Genomic DNA, 19,833 nt, shown 5'->3' with positions numbered 1-19,833 from the left:
TGGTGATTTTTGCAACTTATTATTATTTTTATTATTGTTGTTATTATATTATTGTTGTTGTTTTCTCGAAGCCGGCTGGCTACCTGTTACGTTGAGTTGGATGGATTTGGATTAGTAGTGTTAGTGTGAGATATTTTAATATTAATTTTCTTATTAAAAAAAAGTTAGAAGGGAAAAAAATGAATAAAAATCTGACAAAATTCGTGTGGAACGACGTATGTTGGTTGTAGTATGTCATAATTATACGTGCGGCTGGGATGGCAGTTTTCCGGATCTAACGGTGACGGTTGGCATCGTGGGGACATGGCGCTCGGTCCCACGCTAGATCTGTCCGTTTCTGATAGGAAAAGTCTACCTTCACGCTCCATTTTTAGCGCGTCGATACACCGCCTTCGTGATGTGAGATTGGGAGGTGGCCTTAATGACCATCATGATTCCATGTGCTTCCTCTTTTCTTTCTTTCTTTCTTTTTATTTTTATTTTTTCCCTTAACACTATGTATTTGTATTTTGCACACGTTCTTTTTCAATTATTACGTTTAAAATATGGAGAAATATTATAAAACACCCAATAATTAAACGGAATGCTTCTTTTTTTTTTTTTTTTCCCAACATAATTTAATATGAAGTTTATGTTAGATTTAATCCAATTTGATTCATAGATAATTGAATGGGCTCACTTCATTAATTAATATGTTATATGCTGTACTACTTTATTACTACTTTTATGAATTTGAATTTTTCATGTAGGTCCCTTCATCACAATCTCTAAGGAAAAAAGTGAAACAACATTACATCCATCTTAATAAAAAACTTTAATTGATATGTCGATAATAAACATTACACCAATTTTAACTTAGCATATTTGAAATCTACCTACTCTAAGATAAAATAAAACTCAAGATTAAAAAAAAATAGTATTTTAACTTTAAAAGTTCTATAGAGTCGTCTATGTTTTCATTTTAAACTACAACATATTTTCGGAAAATGAATATTAAAATCGGTTATTTAATAATAAATTTATGCATTTGTTTTTAATACAATAATTGAAAGCATGAGAAATTAAAATTAACAATCTTAAACGAAGAAGAGTATTCCTTTGAGAATGAAATACATACTCAAATAGATTGTAACTTTAATTTTTCAGTTAAAAAATTATCTTTTGTCGTATTTCTTTATTCCTTGAGTATATAAGAATATCATTTTGTTCTTAAGTTTTTAAACTATAATTTTTTAGTTCTCGAGTCTTTAAAAATAGATTTAAAAGGTCATGCAGAAATTTTTTATTTTAAATTAGAAAATTCATTTTTGAAAAAATTATCTCCTCTTTAAAACTTATTTTTCTAATTCAAAATATTATACAATTATTTAAAATAATAAAAAAAAATATTTCAACGATCTTTTAAACCTATTCTTACACCTTGGAAATTAAATAGGTACATTCTAAACGCACCCATTCTTCAGTGGTACATCGTGTTACTTAATCCTTTTATTGATTCATCAATATCTAGAGTGAAAAGAATATTAGATAGGCTCATAGTATTGTTAAACATATCATAAGTCAATTTTATACGTAATCACATTTCAGCTCAAGTAAATGCTATCAAGTTTTTTAAAAGATTATTAAATCATAAATTTAATTACTTACGGGCTTGAAATATGAAGAAGAGCCAAGTAAGTGGGGAAGGATATTAATCGGGAGACATCCTAAAGGAATCTCTTATGATATCATCTTAAATCATCGATTGACTCAAAAGCTTAAGTGAATAGGTGAAGGTAAATTTAATTATAATATATAACAACTTTAAATAAATTTTCTCAACTCTTTTTTTCGTACATCTCAAATCTTGAAATGGTTTTTCAATTTAGTCACTATAGTTTTTGAAATTTCAACCCAATTCCTTACGTTTCATGTGGTCCGATTTACTTAAAGTGAAAAATGTTAAAATCCACCTACTTAAACCATAAATAAAAATATAACAAGGACTAAATAGAAAAGAAAAATTATAACATTAGACACACACATATATAACCAAATTATTAAAAATATTTAAAAATATTGGAGAAAGAAATATTAAAATACATGTTTCAACAATTCCTTTACACGATTATTTATGGAATTCAGAAAATATAAACTTGAAGTTTCGTATTGGTATGGTAGGTCCCCAAAAGCAAAAAGAAAAACGATGGGGGCGGTGCGCGTGAAACAAGATATTTAGGGGACTAAAGAGAAAACGGAGAAGGGCCCGGGAGAGAGAATGGAACGCGAAAATTCAGAAATGAGAATAATGACAAAATTAATGCGCTACTTCTCCAATCATATTGAGTGATTTCAATTAAATTTTTACTTTTCACGTAAAATTAAATATTTTCAAATAAAATTTCGGTAATTCTATTTTTGAAATTTATGACTATTTCCTCTTTTCTTATTGTCAAAGCAGCTCCACTCAATCATATTGGTATGATCTCTATCCTTAAAGGTTAGAAGTTTAATCTCCCATCTTGTAATTGTTGTACTAGAAAAAATTATGATTTTTACCTTAAAAAAGTACTTAAATATCTCATTAAATTCTAAAAATATTTTTTTAATTTCCAAAATTTGTCTTGATTTTTAGAATATAAATATGAAAGGGATAAGAAAATATAGAACCTGGGTAGAAGTAATATTTATAACCTTAATTTTCAATTCTTCTAAAAAAAAATACCATTGGTTATTAATTAAAGAAATCAAAAAAATCTAAAAATTTTCAATTTTATAGATTTTATATTTTTTTATAATAGGTGGAGGGAAAGAATTCAACATTTGACTATGAAGTTATATTACAAGTACTAAATCGTTTAAATTATGCTTTTTAGCAATCAATTTTAAAAATTATATTTTATTTTCTTTTAGAAAATAAGTATTGTAAACCTACATTAAAAAATATCTTAATTTCTTTTTATTTGTAGCTACCATCCAAACACAAAACAACTAATTCCATCTCTTAAAAATCCTTTATTTTTTACTTCTTTTCAAACAAGGTGGAGAATCTAGAATCATTTTTCAAATTTTAAACTATGTATTTGATGATAATTTAATTGGTAATTTTTCGAAATTAAGCTTATGAAGATTATATTTATATATATAAAAAAAAAAAAGTAATAATAAGGGAGGGGTGCAAGTAATTTGATAAACTTGGGAAGATTGGAAAGGGAGGGTAAAGAAAGGAAATGAAAACGGTTAAAGAAAAGGGGTGGAATCACATGGGGGAGACCCCACAGTGGGAACATGTGTGCGTGTGACAGTACACCCCCGTCTTTCCAGGAACGGAGGTCGCTTTGTCGCTCTTCGTTTCGGACCACTTCCAATCTTTCTCTCCTCCTTTACACCCACAACTTCTTATCTCCATATTTTACCTCTACATCTTTTAAAAAAATTAATACTAATCTTCTTTATTATAACCATTTTTATTTATACAAACATTATAATTAACCAATCTTGCATCAAACCGAGTATATTTCAACTCATTAAATTCATATAATATCAATATCTAGAGATCTAAAATTTGTCGAATATAGAGATATGTACAAAATTTGTTGATCTAAACTCGGTAGACACGTCACTTATTACCATATCTTTTTTAGGTTGAATGTTGATCTTAACTTAATAGGTATTATCAAATCTATATATACTCCCCTCGAAATGAAAAACTTTCTTTTTTTTTGTATTCCTATATATATATAGTAAGTATTTTTTCATTTTTTTTTGTGGAAAAAAAAATACTTGTGTGTATTTAACATTTTTAGATCTAAATAGATTTTTTTTTGTTTGGTTACATTTTAGAGATGGAAAGGCCAATTTTTAACCTATTGATTGAAAATACATTTCTCTTAATTGGTTGAGCTATGTTTACGTTTGAATAAATCATAGTTAAGTGTGTTCTTATAAATATCTAAAACATTTTTTCGAGTATATAGCTAAATATTATAATTTAAAAACAAAACAAAACAAATACAAATTTGATATAAAAATTGTACTATCAAAATTAAAAGTTTGATCTCCATTCTATATTGTCAAAATAAAAAACCATAAAAAATAATTTAACTGAATTCAAAGATACTTTTTAGTAATTTGAAAGTTATATCAGAATGCCTAAATTATATTATTGATAGTTTAACTTTATAAAATTGTTAAAAAAGAAAAGAAAAGAAAAATAAAAGTTAGATCACCCATTTGGTTCCTCTAGCCGACTTATTTTCTATTTGGACAATGGAGTTGGTTTCTAGGGTTTGGTTAAACTTTTAAATACTATCTCTACGTTGCTTTTATCTACATTAAAAACCCATTTCTTTCATCATAACACAACAAACCAAACTAAAAAAACATATTTAACTCACTGCCACGTAAATAAAAAAAAAAGACTTTGAATTCATATAGTTACAAAAATTTACATAAATATTTATTAAAGTGAACATAATTTAAAGATAATTGAGATGTACTATTTTCTTTGAGATTGAGGTTGAAATCCACTTACTCCTTTTATTATACTAAAAAAAACTAATATTGAATACTAAATGGTACCAAATGAGTAAAAAAGGAATTTTTTTAGTACATTTGGAGTAGGGGGATTCGAACCATGGACCTTGTAGTTTCTAACACACTCAGATGTCAATGGTTTGAATTTTTTATCTCTTAGTCAATATATATACTAAATTTAGGTAGTGATGTCCATGGGGCCGAGGATGATTTCCCCGTTCCCGATTTCATTCCCCATCTTGCCAAATTTCCCAGAGAGATTAGGGAAGGGATTCCTGACATGGAATTTTTCCTCATTTGTTTATTTTTTGTAAAGAAAAATCAATTAATTTAAATCGTTGTTGTGGAAAAGTTTTAATGAAATAGTTGAAGGCCTATTTGGTATAGAATTTGAAAAAAGAAATTTAAAAATAATGGATTAAATGAAAATAGGATTTTATTTCATGTTTTCATATATGTATTTGATAGCAAAAACAGACATTGAATTTTAACCTAAACAATTGTAAACTAGTTGTAGTCAACTAAATATTAGTTGATAACAAATTATCGTTAATTTATTTATGAACATGTTTTATAATTAGAATTTATCCCTTATAATTTGATAAATTATTTTAAACCTAATTTATAGTTAGAATTTACCCCTTATAGTTTGATAAAAACTTCATGATAAATAGTTCCTATTGTAGGGGCTATTTAATAGGATTTAACAAACCATATAAACTATCAAACCATATGAATTAATTTCTAGATTTTAAAATCATATGGACTAACTTTTAGCTTTATCCAAACCATAGGGACCAAACTTGAAATTTAACCTAATTTAATTTATAATATTTTAATTAAAAAAATAAATTGGATTTATAACATAACATAATATGTTTCTAAATGTTTTAAACTTTATTTAATATAATTCTACATTTTAAAATTTAAAATAAATTTTGGATAAAAAGAAAAACATAAAATATTGTTTTAAAAATTTGTACCATCTGGATCACAGAATCTGAAAAACAGTTTTCATAAACAAAATTACATATATTCGCTGAATTTAGTGAATTTGAAAACATAAAATAGAATCTGGATTGCGAACCAAACAGACTCTAAATTTTTTTACTATTTTTATTTTTTTTTTGTATAAGATTAGTTTCGTTGTACAATTTGAATTTAAAGAGAAATTATTAAATATCAAATTATTCATATATATAATCTAAATATAAATATCCAATTCAAACATATTCATTATATTACTACTTAACAATAAAACTTAAATTTAAAAATAATTTTTATAATAACATCAGAATAAATTATTATAATAAAGCTTCTAAATTTAAAAAGAAGCTAACAAGTGGGAATGAGAGATTTTTATAATAACATAAGAATAAATTATTATAACAAATTTAAAAAGAGACGAACGGGTGAGGATTATAAATTTTTATAACAACATAAAATTAAATTATTATAATAAATTTAAAAGGAGGCTAATGGGGTGGAGATGAGAAATTTTTTCCCTTCCCTCCTCTATTTCATGTCTAAATGGCCTGTTCGTACGGACCTCCTCACCATGAAGGAAATTGGACAACTCTAATTTTATTAGAAAAAAGAAATTTTGTTGAATAAAAAAATGATTTTTAAAATATTAAGGGTAAAGAATCCTTAAATGTAATCTTCCCTCTTAAATTACTTTTATGAATGTATATTTTTGAAATGTTACTTTTGTAGAAATAAATAAATAAAAGAGGTTGAAAGAGATAAAAGATTAAGAGCAACTTCTCAAATGCCATAATTAAAAGAGGTGTGAGAAAGGGTTTTAGTGGTGGGATTGTCTTTAAATTAATTAGCTGGCCAACACTAAGTTAGTCCACTCTAATATTGTGACTAGCTAATCCCATGCCTTTATGTAAAAATGTTTTGTTTGATTTGATGTCACCACCATTATTCAAGTCTCCTTTCTTTTTCCTTTTAATAATGGACCCCATTATCTAATAACCCAAAAAAAAAAAAAAGGGTTTCTTTCTTTGGAGTGGTTGGTGATGGACATGGACAGCTAATAACTCTTCATTCCCACCTTATTAATCTTGTTGTTTTCTTTCTTTTTCTTTCAAATTTAAACTAATTAATATTACCCTCCATTCCTAATATCATGTGACATTTGAGATCTATATATATATGTCAATTATCTTTATTATTATTGTTATTATATCTCTTTCCCTTTATTCACATGCATGAAATGATTGAATTTTGGGCACATTATCCTCATAATTTGGTATTTGGTATTTGATATGCAAAAGTTTAAGATCTTATTTTATTTTCATCAAATTTTTGTATATACCCTCTACTTATGCTTTTTAAGTTTAAATAATGGATTTTTTTTCTATGTCATGGGTTAATTCACAATATTATTTTTATTGCCTACCACCACAATACTTTTAATTTCCATATATGGTTAATTATTAGAAATTAGAGATTGGATGACCAACTACACTATAAATGGAAAATAATTTATGTGATTTCAATTCTTGCCTACCACCACAAGGATTTACCGGCGATGGTAAATTTTGGGCCTAACAAATTGGTATTGTAAATCCTTGCTACACAAATAATATTTATAAATCAATGAACGAACTATTTATACTAACTGGTAGTACAAGCGACAAGTTCGGGGTCGAACCTTCGGGAAGCGCAAAAGATTAGTTCGTCGAAGCTTGTTTTCAATTAAAGAGGTAAATTTTTTTTGGGGTGGATTGGATAAGTCGAATTGCAAGAAAATAAAAGATAGAAATGCAGTTAGATGAAACAACCTAGCTTATGGGAGTTGGAATTAACCAATGCAACTCTTTGTTCTTCGAGTTATTTAAATGCAATTTTAGTTTCTTGACTATGCCTAACCCAATTGATTGGAATCCCAATCAATGGTCCTAATTACCTAATTAATCGAAATGCATAGAAAACGAATCTGCTCTATACAAATTGACAAATCACATTAAGTTCTAGGGATGTCGCTAAGATGAGTGTTCAACTTATCAAACATTCAATGTGGTTTCTCTCTAGGTTGATAGGATAAACTACCATTCATTATAGACAACGAATTGCAAGCCTAACTAACCTATTGCTTCCTTTGAGATTAACCTATAATTATATGTGATATATTATAAGTCATTCTCTAAGCACTCAAATCACATAATAAATTATTGGTTGTCAATCAATAATAAAATTATGCAATTCATAAATACAAAATTCAGATTGAAACTCATAGACAAGAATATAGAAATTTCATTCAAACAAAACTCCTAAAAATTGCATTGTTAAAAAATCCCCTAAACTAGAAAATAGCTAGAACTTACCTTCCCATAAAGACGGAAAAGATAAATCCCAGTATCGTTCCATTAATTACATGAGATGGGAAGAAAAAGGGAAGAAAAATACAAGTAGAGAGGTGAGAAGAGGAGAAAATCAACTTAGGAGCTAATTGGGGGTCGATATCTTCTGCCCTAAATCGAAAAAACGTTATATAGCAGTCGTCGCAACGCTGCGAGCCTTGCGCGCGCATCCGTCATAATCGGGAGCGTTGCAATGCTACAGGTAGTGTTGCAACAGTGCCCTGTTTTTTTCACGAAATAGGCAGGTTCTGGTTTGTAGCGTTGCAATGCTCTGTCCAGGAATATTTTCGTACTTTCACGTCCTTTTGAAGCTCGGTTGCTCAAATTAGCTCTTAATTGCTCCAAATTAATCCCAAACAACTCGTAATGACTGGTTCCACCTTAAAGATGCTCGATACCTACAAAATTATTAAATAAAAAAATTAAAAATAGTAACAACCTAGAATTAAGAAGAAAAAAATAGCACATTGTTGGTGCTATTAAAAATACACTATTAGATATATTAATTATAATATTTTAAAACTATTTTTCTCCATTTACTAAAATAAACTATAAATTTCAAGTGCCACTTGTTACGGAATAAGGAGATTGAAAGTGCGAATATATGAAGTATAGCTCAACTGTGTTCTTTTTATTAATAAATTGTTTTTAAAGCCAAAATCAACATATATTACTCAATTGGTATAGTGTTTATATTATTATTCTCGAATTTATAGATTCAATTTCTCCATCCCACATATGGTAAAAAAATTAATAATAAATAATTTTTAAAGATATTAATGATGTGTTTGAGATAGATTTTTCAATAACTTGAATTACTTTTAACTATTTAATTAAATTTCCTAAAATAATTATGAAATCAATATATGTTAATTGAAAAAATACCATAAAAATATTTCAGAATATCCATTTGAAATACTCACTATACTTAATTCATGCTTCATACTCGACGATCAATTATAGGAAATCATAAAATATTTACTGAAGACGCATCATAAGAAAATCTCTAGGAATATAGGGTACTAGACTTTTCCCCCCCATATCTTGATTTCAATTTTAGTGCTCCGTACACTTAATTTAATTAAATACCCTACATTGTGATTAAAAGAAATTAATAACATTGACTTTTTGCACCATAAAATTAATGAAGTTGATGTTTCAATTTCGGCAAACACGGTCTTTTTTAGATGATGGAGAGTCCAACGTCGGTAAACTTCAAGAGATAGTATATGTTAATGAACAAAGACTTAATCACTTTGGATTATTTTGGTAGTTTAGAAATGGAATCTTTTTTAAAATATGTAGGCACCATTTGAACAGTAATTTGAACGTAATTACTATTCTCTTTCAAATAAGTTCCACATTTAAGTAACTTCATTCTTTGATCCAAACTTAGCTTGGTGAATAATACATCAATTATCATTCCTAAATTTTATGGATTGGTTACCACCCAAAATCTTATATATGTTCATGTGTAAATCTCAACAAAGGAGACTCGCCTAACTTTGAGTTTAATAATGAATTTGTTTATACAGAGAAAACGGTGATATGCAAAACAATAAAGATTACACATTGGTGTATTACTTGTCATACATGCTTAAGTTAGACAAAAAAAAATGGTGTACGTAGTAAACTTTTTAGATGATTGGAATGGATGTGCGTTTAAAATAGTTATAATGATGTATTTATAAGAGAGATATTTCCCTTTTAGATTAGGTTCATAAGAGGAAAATGGGTCAATTAGAGGAGACATGGGCAGGACCTACACACAGACTCTTAAGAGAAAAAAAAGTCTTTGGACTGGCGGATTGATTACCTCTTTCTCTACAATTGAATCAAGTCTTGGGTTGAGTCCTAACTCTTAAGCCATGTGATCTTTGTTGAAGAAATTGACACAAGAGAAGAGAGACGATAACTTAAAAGAAAGATTTTTTTTTTTTTTTAATTGAGAAAGTACATAAATTGACACTTATGAAAGAAACTTTTTTTTTCACTCTCCCAATACACACTTACTCACTTTTTTTTCACTCTAAGATTATCTAACTCTCTAGCTTTACTTTTTTTCTTCCTTTCTTTGCTTGACTTACAAATAGGGACATGTAATGCCCCAAACCCAAGATTCGAAATTTGGATTCCAACATTCCCTTGCGACCTGACAACGTCATTTTTGTTTGTCTTGAAATACTCCTAAGAGTGAAGACTATTTTCACATACCAACACGAGTCTTTTTAATATATTTTGTCCTCACTCATATGTATCCTTAAAATTTTTTAGAGAGGTGACTAAATATAGAACTACTCCAAGCTAAGCACGCCTAATTTTGGGAGTTCCTATGATTGAGCCACAAAAAAGAAAGGTGTACTTTCCTAGTATAGGTAGTAATTTTTACTTCTTTTAAGTTTTTCTTAACCCTATTTTCATTTCCTTAGGATCCTTCTCATTTCATATGTAATCTCAGTTCATTTATGTTCCCCTCCTAAACTCGAACATTACATGACATATCTCCCATTTATAGATATGAGATTCATGGAGCTCGAGCAAGATGATTTTCTAAGATTTCTAGGATCTAAATTATTGTGGATATTTCTATGAGATTATCCTTATATAGACGAATTTTCTAGAATTCCTTGGATCATAAATAAAAATCATGATATTTTTAGATCTTTCTTCTTACATATTTTGCATGCATCTTCAACATAATTCTAGAGAAATCTATTATAGATACTTATTGACATTTTTCTAGATAAAGCTAGAGATGTCTAATATTTATAATGTTAATTGTATAGATACTTCAAGAAGTTTCTAAAATAGTTAGTGTTGCTTCTACTTCAATAATCTTCGTGACCTTCTTGAGTCCAATTGGTATCAAACCAATTCCCATCAATTTTATGTTCACATTTGTAATTAAGATTATCTAACATACAAAAAACTGTTACACACGAGGTTACAAAAATTTCAAGAACATCAAAGATAAACGCAAAAAACTAAAGCAAAATAGAACACAGATTTCGATATCCAGTTCGATGTACTATCACCTATGTTTGGGGGGTAGTGTGGCCGTGAAAATATATTTTCACTTATAAAGTCAAGCAATTACAACGATATACTTAGCTGTAAATAAATGACAATTACAGTGACACTCGAATAGCTCAATCTAGAGAATGATCACTTAGACTCTCTCTAAGTGTTGGACTCCCTCTCAGTGAAACTTAAGCTCTCCCTAAGTATAAGAATATCACTTAGGCTCCCCTTAAGTATAATACTCTCTCTCACCAAAGCTTTTGTCTTTACACCTTCAAATGAAAACCACTCCACTTAATGAACTTAGGCTTGCCTAAGTTTGAGATTCTCTTCTCAAGTTGTAGTAGAACAATTTAATATGACCTATAGAATCTCTCTAAATCAACAATAGAACAAACTTCACAATCATAAGATTGACATAAAAGGACGACGTCTTCCCACAACCTGTCACGACAACACCCAACAACTTCACACAACAACACAAATTCTTCCAAAGAGTCACACCTAAAAAGAGAATCAAATTCTCTTAAATATGCATAGCGATAAAAGGAGAAAATAAACCACAATTAGCTACCACCATGATGAGAAGGAAAGAAATCTGCAAACATAACACAAGAAATTTAATCTGCACAAATAACGCAAGGAATTTTCCAAATAAGGGAAATATATTATATAGAATCAGTAATCCATGAGGCATTAGACTGTGAACTGTAATTACAAAAACATTCTGAAGGATAATTCAAGATTCTAGATGACAAATGTCACAAGGGACAACTGCCACGATATCCTAAAAAATATTGTCAATACCAAATCTCTAACAACCTATAATTTCGTTTTTTTCTTTGAGTTTGCTCTTGAGTTCAAAATAACTCATAAGAATCCATAAATTATACCCATCATTTAGTAATATAAAAAAATTGTGATATTACTTTTTTCACGCGCGATTGAAATGATAAAATTCAAACTATATGACCATTTTATTTAACATTCATGTCGGTCTTCCCCATTTTACATTAATAGTTGATGCTTTAATACAATAGTGACATTGAATCCCAAGCAATAAACAAAAAGAAACGTCCCTCTTGATGGACAAAATTAGATAGGGCAATAGAAAATATATTATAAAGTATTTTGTGCCGATTTTATTTTTATTTATTTATTTTAATTATTATCAAAATATAGGTCAACTGATATATAGAAGATATTAATATTTTTTAGATTTATGGTTCAAATTTACCATCCTGTGGGTACTAAAGCAATGTACTTAAATCATGAGTTTTAAACTTTTTTTTTCCTGCTAAATCACAAAAATCATCTCTAAAGTATAGTGGTTGTTAACTACAAGTACATCCTCAAACTTTTAATGGTAAAAATTGAGTTTTCAACTCATAAGTATTAAAATTGAACCTTCAAACTTACAAAGTTATAAAAATGGTAACAATTGTATAAATTTGTGGATTCAACTTTTATCATTTGAAGGTCCAATTTTATAATTACTGTAAATTTAACCGATTAAAAACAACATTTTGATAACTTTATCAAAACTCTATTTTTTTAAAAAAAATTATCTTTGTTGTCGTTTTTTTAATTCTCGTCATTCTATATCATACATATACATTTTAATTCATTAAAAACATATAAGATACTAACACGAATATAGTTCAACTAACATAAATTTGTATTATCGACTTTGGAATTGAGAGTCGCTCTCTCATCCCATCTTATATAGTGAAGAAAATAATTAATAATAATAACTTTATCTAATTGCATAGGTAAAACTTTAATATTATTGTTTTTTCTAGTTTAATTATTGATATTTTTTAAGAAAGAAAAATGTAAGAAGAGGTGAATTGGAAGGTTGTGGGTGCGCACGTGTGAAAGGGTGGGGACAGTTGCATGGAAATGCATGTATTTTGTTTTGTCACATTATACATACCACTGACACTATCTACCAAACACACATGCCTAACAACTGTTATTATTCAACCTTTTATTTATTTATTTATTTTCAACCTTTTTATTTATTTATTTATTCATTTATTTTTATTCAACCAACAAAGACCTCTCTCATTCCCAATCCATCACTTGCCTTCCACCATTCATCCAAATCCCTTCTTTCTTGGCTTTCTTTTGAAAAAGAAAAATATATACACACACATGACAAAAAATGACAAAAGCAAAAAGACTTTGTTTATAATCCAATGTTTAAAAGAAGAATACAACCACCATTCTTTCTAACAAATTATTCCAAAAGAAATTGCATTCTTCTTGCTTTTGTACCACTTTCACTCCGTCCACACATCAACGTGGTTACTGATTTATTTAACGTGAATTCATGAGTTTGAAATTATAAGGTTTAATAGATCTGTTAGCGTTCAAATCTCGTTCACATTTTTCTTCGTTGCAGGGCCTTCACAGGCTTGACATACGGTCTGTTTCTTACGATCTAGTCTCGCTGCATAAGAAATCCTTGCACTAATGTAGTACATAGCCTACTACACTTCGATGCTCAAGTTAGTATAAAGGGTGTATAGTACAACTAAGCACACAAGAAATAAAGTTAGGGTTATGCTTTGGAGATTACTTACTCTTCCCCTTTCGATTGTCGAATGAGACTATTTAGAGGTCTTTCCTCTGGTTATGTGGACGATGTGAGAGTTGTTTTCGACTCTTGAGATTTTAGAGGGTGCCATACCAAAGCAGTTTGGTTATTTTTTTATTGGAATATATTTACATGCTTGGCTAGTCAACCTCAATCACCAAGCCATTGACGTTTCCCTTTTGAAATGCCCACTCCCTTATGCCTCCTGGCATCGTATGGACTTGGGCTTTGTTTTGGACAACCTTCAACATGATTTAATTAGAATGTTTAAGAAATCTGTATTAATGGAAGTTGTGGGAAAAAAAAAAAATAGATTTGAGGTAAATCGTAAGTAATCAAAACTAAGTGAAGGTTAGTGTTTTTTTTAATTCAATTTTTTATGTCATGGATCAATTTATTTTCAAGAAAGTTCAAATATTTCAAAATTTTATTTAATATAAAATTGAAAGTTCCATGATTATTAGATATATTTTTTTAAGTTGAAAGACAAAACAGACAAACTTGAAAGTTTAAGACGTCCTTTTTAAAATATAATTTTGAAAACAATAAATTAGTTGATGTTAGGTAAAATATAAATATATTTATTAGTTTTGAGAAAAAAAACCTAAAATTAGTTGATGCTACCCACTAGATATTAGGTAAAATATAAATATTATTAATTAATTTATGAACATAATATGTAAAACAATTTTGTTGATTAGTATAATGTAATATCAAATTTACAATGCTTATATAATATATATTTTAATTTACAAAAATTGAGTTAAATTTGTAACATGAAAAACACATTTATGTAAGTTTTTATCTCTTTATATTATATATTATATATATATATATATTGTCATTTAGTAAAATTTTCAATTCAAACTAGTCGATAAGAAAATTTTAAAAATAAACAAAGTTTGATCTCAAAATCTAAACTTGTAATCTAAAATTTTCCAATACTTAGATCCAACGGATTGGCTTTATCCGACCATACACCAGAGCCATAATATGGACCTTTGGATCCATGCTAGATCTAAGCCTTATGGGCCCAGCCCAAGTAGGGCCCACTTTAGAAGTAATCCATGATATTTGGTGGGCCTCTGTTGTGGGCTTTTCGATCCAGTTTAGAGAAGAAAAAAGAAAAATTTAAAAAGACCTTTTATACGGATATAAATGAAAATATAATTTTGAAAAAAAAAAATTGGATAATTAAAATAAGGCCGATGGACCTGCAGCAAAGTCCATTGCCCAAAAGGAAAATGCCCAAATTTTAAGAAAAAAGGAAAAAAGAGAAGGAAAGTCTTCCCCGAATCGTCTTCTACCAAACTGAGTCCAATTAGCAAACTCGGGTTCGTTTGAAGCCCAATCTCCGATTCTCTCTCTTCCTCTCTCGTTCGCTGCAAAATTTTTCAGGCTTCATCGGCTCACCAGACCAGGCCAGGCCATCTCGATTCTCATCGTGGATCGAAACCACGGGTAAAATCCGAGCTCTTCTTTTACATGATTTTGAAATCGACGAAATTAGATGTTTCCCTCTTTTCCCTTTACTCTCTTGACTTTTTAGTTTGATTTTAGAATCTCGATTTCTGGAGTTGTTGATTTTGGAATGGATTCTGTTTGTTTTTTTTCTTTTCCTGGGGAATTTAGGGTCTCGGTATTCATTTCTTCTGTTGTTAATTTGTTAGTCCGGTGAAGTTCGAGTTCTAAAATTGAGTTCTGTATCGATGATTCTCTGTTCAAAATTTTCTGTTTCGTGGGTTTTACCCCCTCAATTAAACCTGGGTAGCTGGGCTTATTGAAATGCCCAAATTTTCTTCAAACCCTAGATCTGAGAAACTCGTCTTGTTCAACTACTATTTCCAGCCCATCTTAGATATTTCATTTTTTTTTTCATTATTACCCATTTTAGCCTCACGATTCATCCATGTGGACTCGATCATCTCGGTTGGAAACTGGAATCTCTCAAGTTTGAAGATGCCTTCTAGCTGGGCCGAATGTCTTTTCATTCAAATTTGACCCGATTTCTTTAGTGGGCCCGGACCAAGCCCATTATTCGCGTTTGGGGGGGGGTGTTTCCCCTTCCTTGGTCTCATAGATTAAGAACAGAACCCTTCTTAAGCGCCTCTCTCAAAAAGCTATCCGTCAAAAATTTGACCAGCCGATTGGGCTTTGGGGGGTTTCACAAATCTGACTAAAAAAAAAATGAGGATGGAGACGGATCTTCTTCGGTTCCCTTTTCTTTCTGGGTTTGGAAAAATGGTATTTTGCCTTTACTTTGTTTCGTGGGTTCGAGTCCGACTAACAATTGGAGCAATTCGATTCTATTTTCTGCCTACGTTTTACCAACGTCTCAATATGACAAATGGGCAGATGGGTTTTCCTTTTTGTTTAAGAAAAACACATATTCCGTTGCGATCTTAATAATTTGCATTAATTTTGTTTGCGAGCTGGGATGGCGTTTCCTTCTTCTTCTTATTTTTCTTCGATCGTTTGGATGTGCCTCGTCTATTCAAATGATATATTAATTCTCCTCGCTTAGATTTGAAAGTCAAATTTTGTTGATCGTGTCTTTGATGATTCCTTGGCTGGGTTTTGCTTATATTGTTCTTAGCAGCATGTTTAATTTGTTTGATATAGAAACTTCCTTTGTTAGGAGTTGGACTGCGACCTGCTGTTCCATGAGTCATGATAAACATTTATGCTATCGTTTTGACTTGTTCAAATTGCCATAGTTTTTGCTTTATATGGAGTTTTAGGAATGTTAGCACTATAAGGATGTGGGCACTAAATCTTTCTTTAATTTTATTGCTTTGCTGCACAGGAAATCATCTTCCCAGACGAAATGGCAACTCCTGATGGAGAAAACATGGAAAGTTCGGGCAAAGAGATCATGGTGATTCATCATGATGAAGACCATAATTTGACAACTCCAAATGGGGAAAACATGGTAGCTCGCGAGGACGAACTAATGGAAACTCCCGATACAGGAAAGCTGGGATCACCAGATGGACATAATGAACTAGCTTTGGTGGAAGTACAGCCTAACAAGAGGAGGAAAAAGAAGTCTATAGTCTGGGAACACTTTACTATAGAATCCGTAAGTGCTGATTGCAGACGGGCATACTGTAAGCAATGTAAACAAAGTTTTGCGTATAGTACGGGATCAAAAGTTGCTGGCACCAGCCATCTGAAGCGGCACATTGCCAAAGGAACTTGCTCCGCACTTTTGCGTGGTCAGGACAAGAATCAGTTGGTGGCTACATATACACCACCTTCAAGAGGTACTGTCAGTGATCCACCAAAAAGACGGTATAGAACTTCTAGTTCACCTTATGTTGTGTTTGATCAGGATCGTTGCCGTCAAGACATTGCCCGAATGGTTATCATGCATGACTATCCACTTCACATGGTTGAGCATCCTGGATTTATATCATTTGTCAAGAACCTTCAGCCTCGATTCAACATGGTGAGCTTCAACACTGTTCAAGGGGATTGTGTTGGAACTTATTTAATGGAGAAGCAAAATCTAAGCAAGTTTATAGAAGCCATTCCGGGTCGTATATGCCTTACCCTTGACATGTGGAGTTCCAGTCGATCAGTAGGTTATGTGTTTATTATGGGTAGTTTTATTGACAGTGAGTGGAAGTTGCACAGACGTGTTTTGAATGTTGTAATGGAACCATATCCAGAATCACCTAATGCACTTAGTCATGCTGTTGCTGTGTGTCTCTCTGATTGGAGATTAGAAGGGAAGTTATTCTCTCTTACGTTTAATCAAAGACAGAATGAAGCCGCCCTTGACAATCTCAGGCCCCTACTTGCCATAAAAAACCCCCTTATTCTCAATGGTCAGTTTTTAGTTGGAAGTTGTATTGCTTGGACTTTAAGTGACATTGCAAAAGATGTATTAGATGCAGGAGAAAATACAATAAGGAAAATTCGGGACAGTGTGAAATATGTGACGACTTCCGATTCTCACGAGGAAAAGTTTTTAGAGCTTAAGCGACAACTTCAAGTGCCTAGTGAGAGAAACCTCTTTCTTGATGATCAAATGCAATGGAATACAACTTATCATATGCTGGTGGCTGCCTCTGAGATGAAAGAAGTATTTTCCTGTTTGGACACCTCTGATCCTGATTACAGGGAAGCTCCGTCATTGGAAGATTGGAAGTTGGTTGAGATTCTCTGCACATACCTGAAACTTCTTTTTGATGCAGCAAACATCCTTACCACCACGACTCACCCATCTGCCATTACTGTCTTTCACGAAGTGTGGAGAATTCATTCAGAACTGGCTCGAGCAATTACAAGCGAGGATCCCTTCATAAGCAGCCTTAGTAAAATGATGCTAGAAAAGTTTGATAAATATTGGAATGATTGCAGCATAGTCTTGGCAGCTGCTGTCGTGATGGATCCACGGTTCAAGATGAAACTTGTTGAGTTTAGTTTCACCAAAGTCTATGGTGAAGAAGCTCCTGCATACATTAAGGTCGTTGATGATGGAATTCATGAACTCTTTGATGAATATGTGGCGCTGCCTCTACCCTTAACCCCAACCTATGCTGAAGATGGAAATGTTGATGGTAACATGAAGGGAGAGGATTCTCAGGGAAATCTTCTTTCTGACAACGGATTTACAGATTTTGATGTCTACATTATGGAGACCACCAGCCAACAAATGAAGTCGGAACTTGACCGGTATTTGGAAGATTCTTTGTTACCTCGTGTACAAGACTTTGATCTATTGGGATGGTGGAAATTGAACAAGTTCAAGTACCCTACTCTTTCAAAGATGGCTCGTGATATCTTGTCTATTCCAGTTTCTACACTACCTCCCGACTCCATATTTATTACCAGAAGAAAGAAAATGGATCAATATCGCAGTTCGTTGCGTCCCGAGACCGTAGAAGCAATGATATGTTCCAAGGACTGGATGCAGTCCGGATTAACCGAAGTCTCTAATGCCCTGGTAAGGATGGAATATTAGTCTCTGTTTAGGATCTGTTTGGTCTTTTGTCCATAAGTTGCGACATCTCTCTTTAGGTTCTACTTTACCATTAGGGTTAACATTTGTTGTACCATTTAAGAGGATTATAATTCATCCTTAAAATTAGATTCTAGAATAGATTTAACTCTGTGATCATATGTATTACATTTTAGGAAGCAGTTGGTTGGGTACACCTTGTTCAAACAATTGCAGTAAATTATTGAGTTATTCTATCTATAGATATCACATGCTTGGTACATATTTCAGTTTTCGTTTCATGTCATTATCTATCAAATTACAGGACATGCCATTACTTGCTTTTCCACAATTTTCAGATTTACCACTGATTACTCAGTAGCCGAAACTTTTCTATATCATCTCTTACAACGGGTCGAATATGTGAATTCCTACTTCTATGTTTGGGATAATATATCTTAATTGACTACTGAATCACCTATTGGATGGTTAGTTATTAGACCCCATAGGACATGGGAAACCGAAAAAGAGCTCTTTGTTTATCAACTCCAAGGCTGTGACTGGCAATGGCCGGTTTGGAAAATATGCTCATATTTTAGGATGTGAAGAAAACGACCGAGAACCATCGTAAAAGGACTTTCTAAGTATGGAACCAAACAAGAAGTGGGAAAAAAAAAAAACAAAGAACGAAAGAGAATCAGACTATTACCTGGGTACTGAAATTAGGACATGTTTACTGATCTCTAATAAAAATTAAAACAATTGTAATGGAATTTCATTGATTGACCAATTGGTTAGAATCACAAAATATAATTAAATTGTTTTTATCATGTTTATTGAGGGGGTGTTTGATAACCAAGGAGAGTTGGGTTGAGTTGATATTTTTTACCAACACAACCAATTTTAAATGTTGGTGGGGTTGAGTTGGTTATTTACCAACTCATCCCAACTCTTCCAAATTCTCTCTCTCCAATGTTTTCAATGGTTCCACCCATTAGTCTCTGTTGGCGACTACTGCTAACACATTTCGGCGACATACTTCGCTGACCACCTACGGGTAGCCAACTCCGACAATCAACTCCAAGCTCTGGCAACCGCCTCCGACAACACTCCGACAACTTACCAAAAAAAAACTCTGACTTTCACATTCGTACGACCAACTTCGACGAAGAACTCCGAGCTTCATCAACCACCTTTGACGACAACTCTAACGACCAACTCCAACGATTACTTTTGCCAAGCAACTTCGGTGACGTACTCTGCCTACTACCTTCATGTGCCCAACTTCGACGACTACTGATAAAAATAAAATGTTCCACGCGTTTTCATTACTCTCCCAACTCCCTCTATTACTTTGTCGTTTCTCTCTGTCA

General features: G+C 31.3%; 1 protein-coding gene across 2 annotated transcripts; it reads left to right on the top strand.

Annotated features, from left to right (window-relative positions):
• Positions 1 to 14,733: 14,733 nt before the first annotated feature.
• LOC120071132 (zinc finger BED domain-containing protein DAYSLEEPER-like) lies at positions 14,734 to 18,745 on the top strand. 2 transcript variants are annotated; one of them, XM_039023211.1, is made up of 2 exons: positions 14,734 to 14,973; positions 16,319 to 18,743. In XM_039023211.1, the coding sequence occupies exon 2, from the start codon at positions 16,340 to 16,342 to the stop codon at positions 18,482 to 18,484; it is 2,145 nt and encodes a 714-aa protein (XP_038879139.1). In that variant the 5' UTR covers positions 14,734 to 14,973; positions 16,319 to 16,339; the 3' UTR covers positions 18,485 to 18,743. The 2 variants fall into 2 exon arrangements, with proteins under 2 accessions (XP_038879139.1, XP_038879137.1); XM_039023209.1 differs by lacking the exon at positions 14,734 to 14,973 and adding an exon at positions 15,040 to 15,756 and having other exon boundaries at positions 16,319 to 18,745.
• Positions 18,746 to 19,833: the final 1,088 nt, after the last annotated feature.

Source organism: Benincasa hispida, chromosome 2, assembly GCF_009727055.1.
Source record: "Benincasa hispida cultivar B227 chromosome 2, ASM972705v1, whole genome shotgun sequence".
Lineage (NCBI taxonomy): Eukaryota > Viridiplantae > Streptophyta > Magnoliopsida > Cucurbitales > Cucurbitaceae > Benincasa > Benincasa hispida.
Note: the sequence above shows the minus strand (reverse complement) of the source record. Positions and strands in the feature narration are given on the sequence as shown.

Excerpts from the sequence above, each read along its gene's own strand:
- LOC120071132 (XM_039023209.1), top strand. The coding sequence starts at position 15,700 with ATGAGGATGGAGACGGATCTTCTTCGGTTCCCTTTTCTTTCTGGGTTT. Across the intron at positions 15,757-16,318 it reads TTTCTGGGTTTGGAAAAATG|GAAATCATCTTCCCAGACGA; the intron begins GTATTTTGCCTT and ends TTTGCTGCACAG.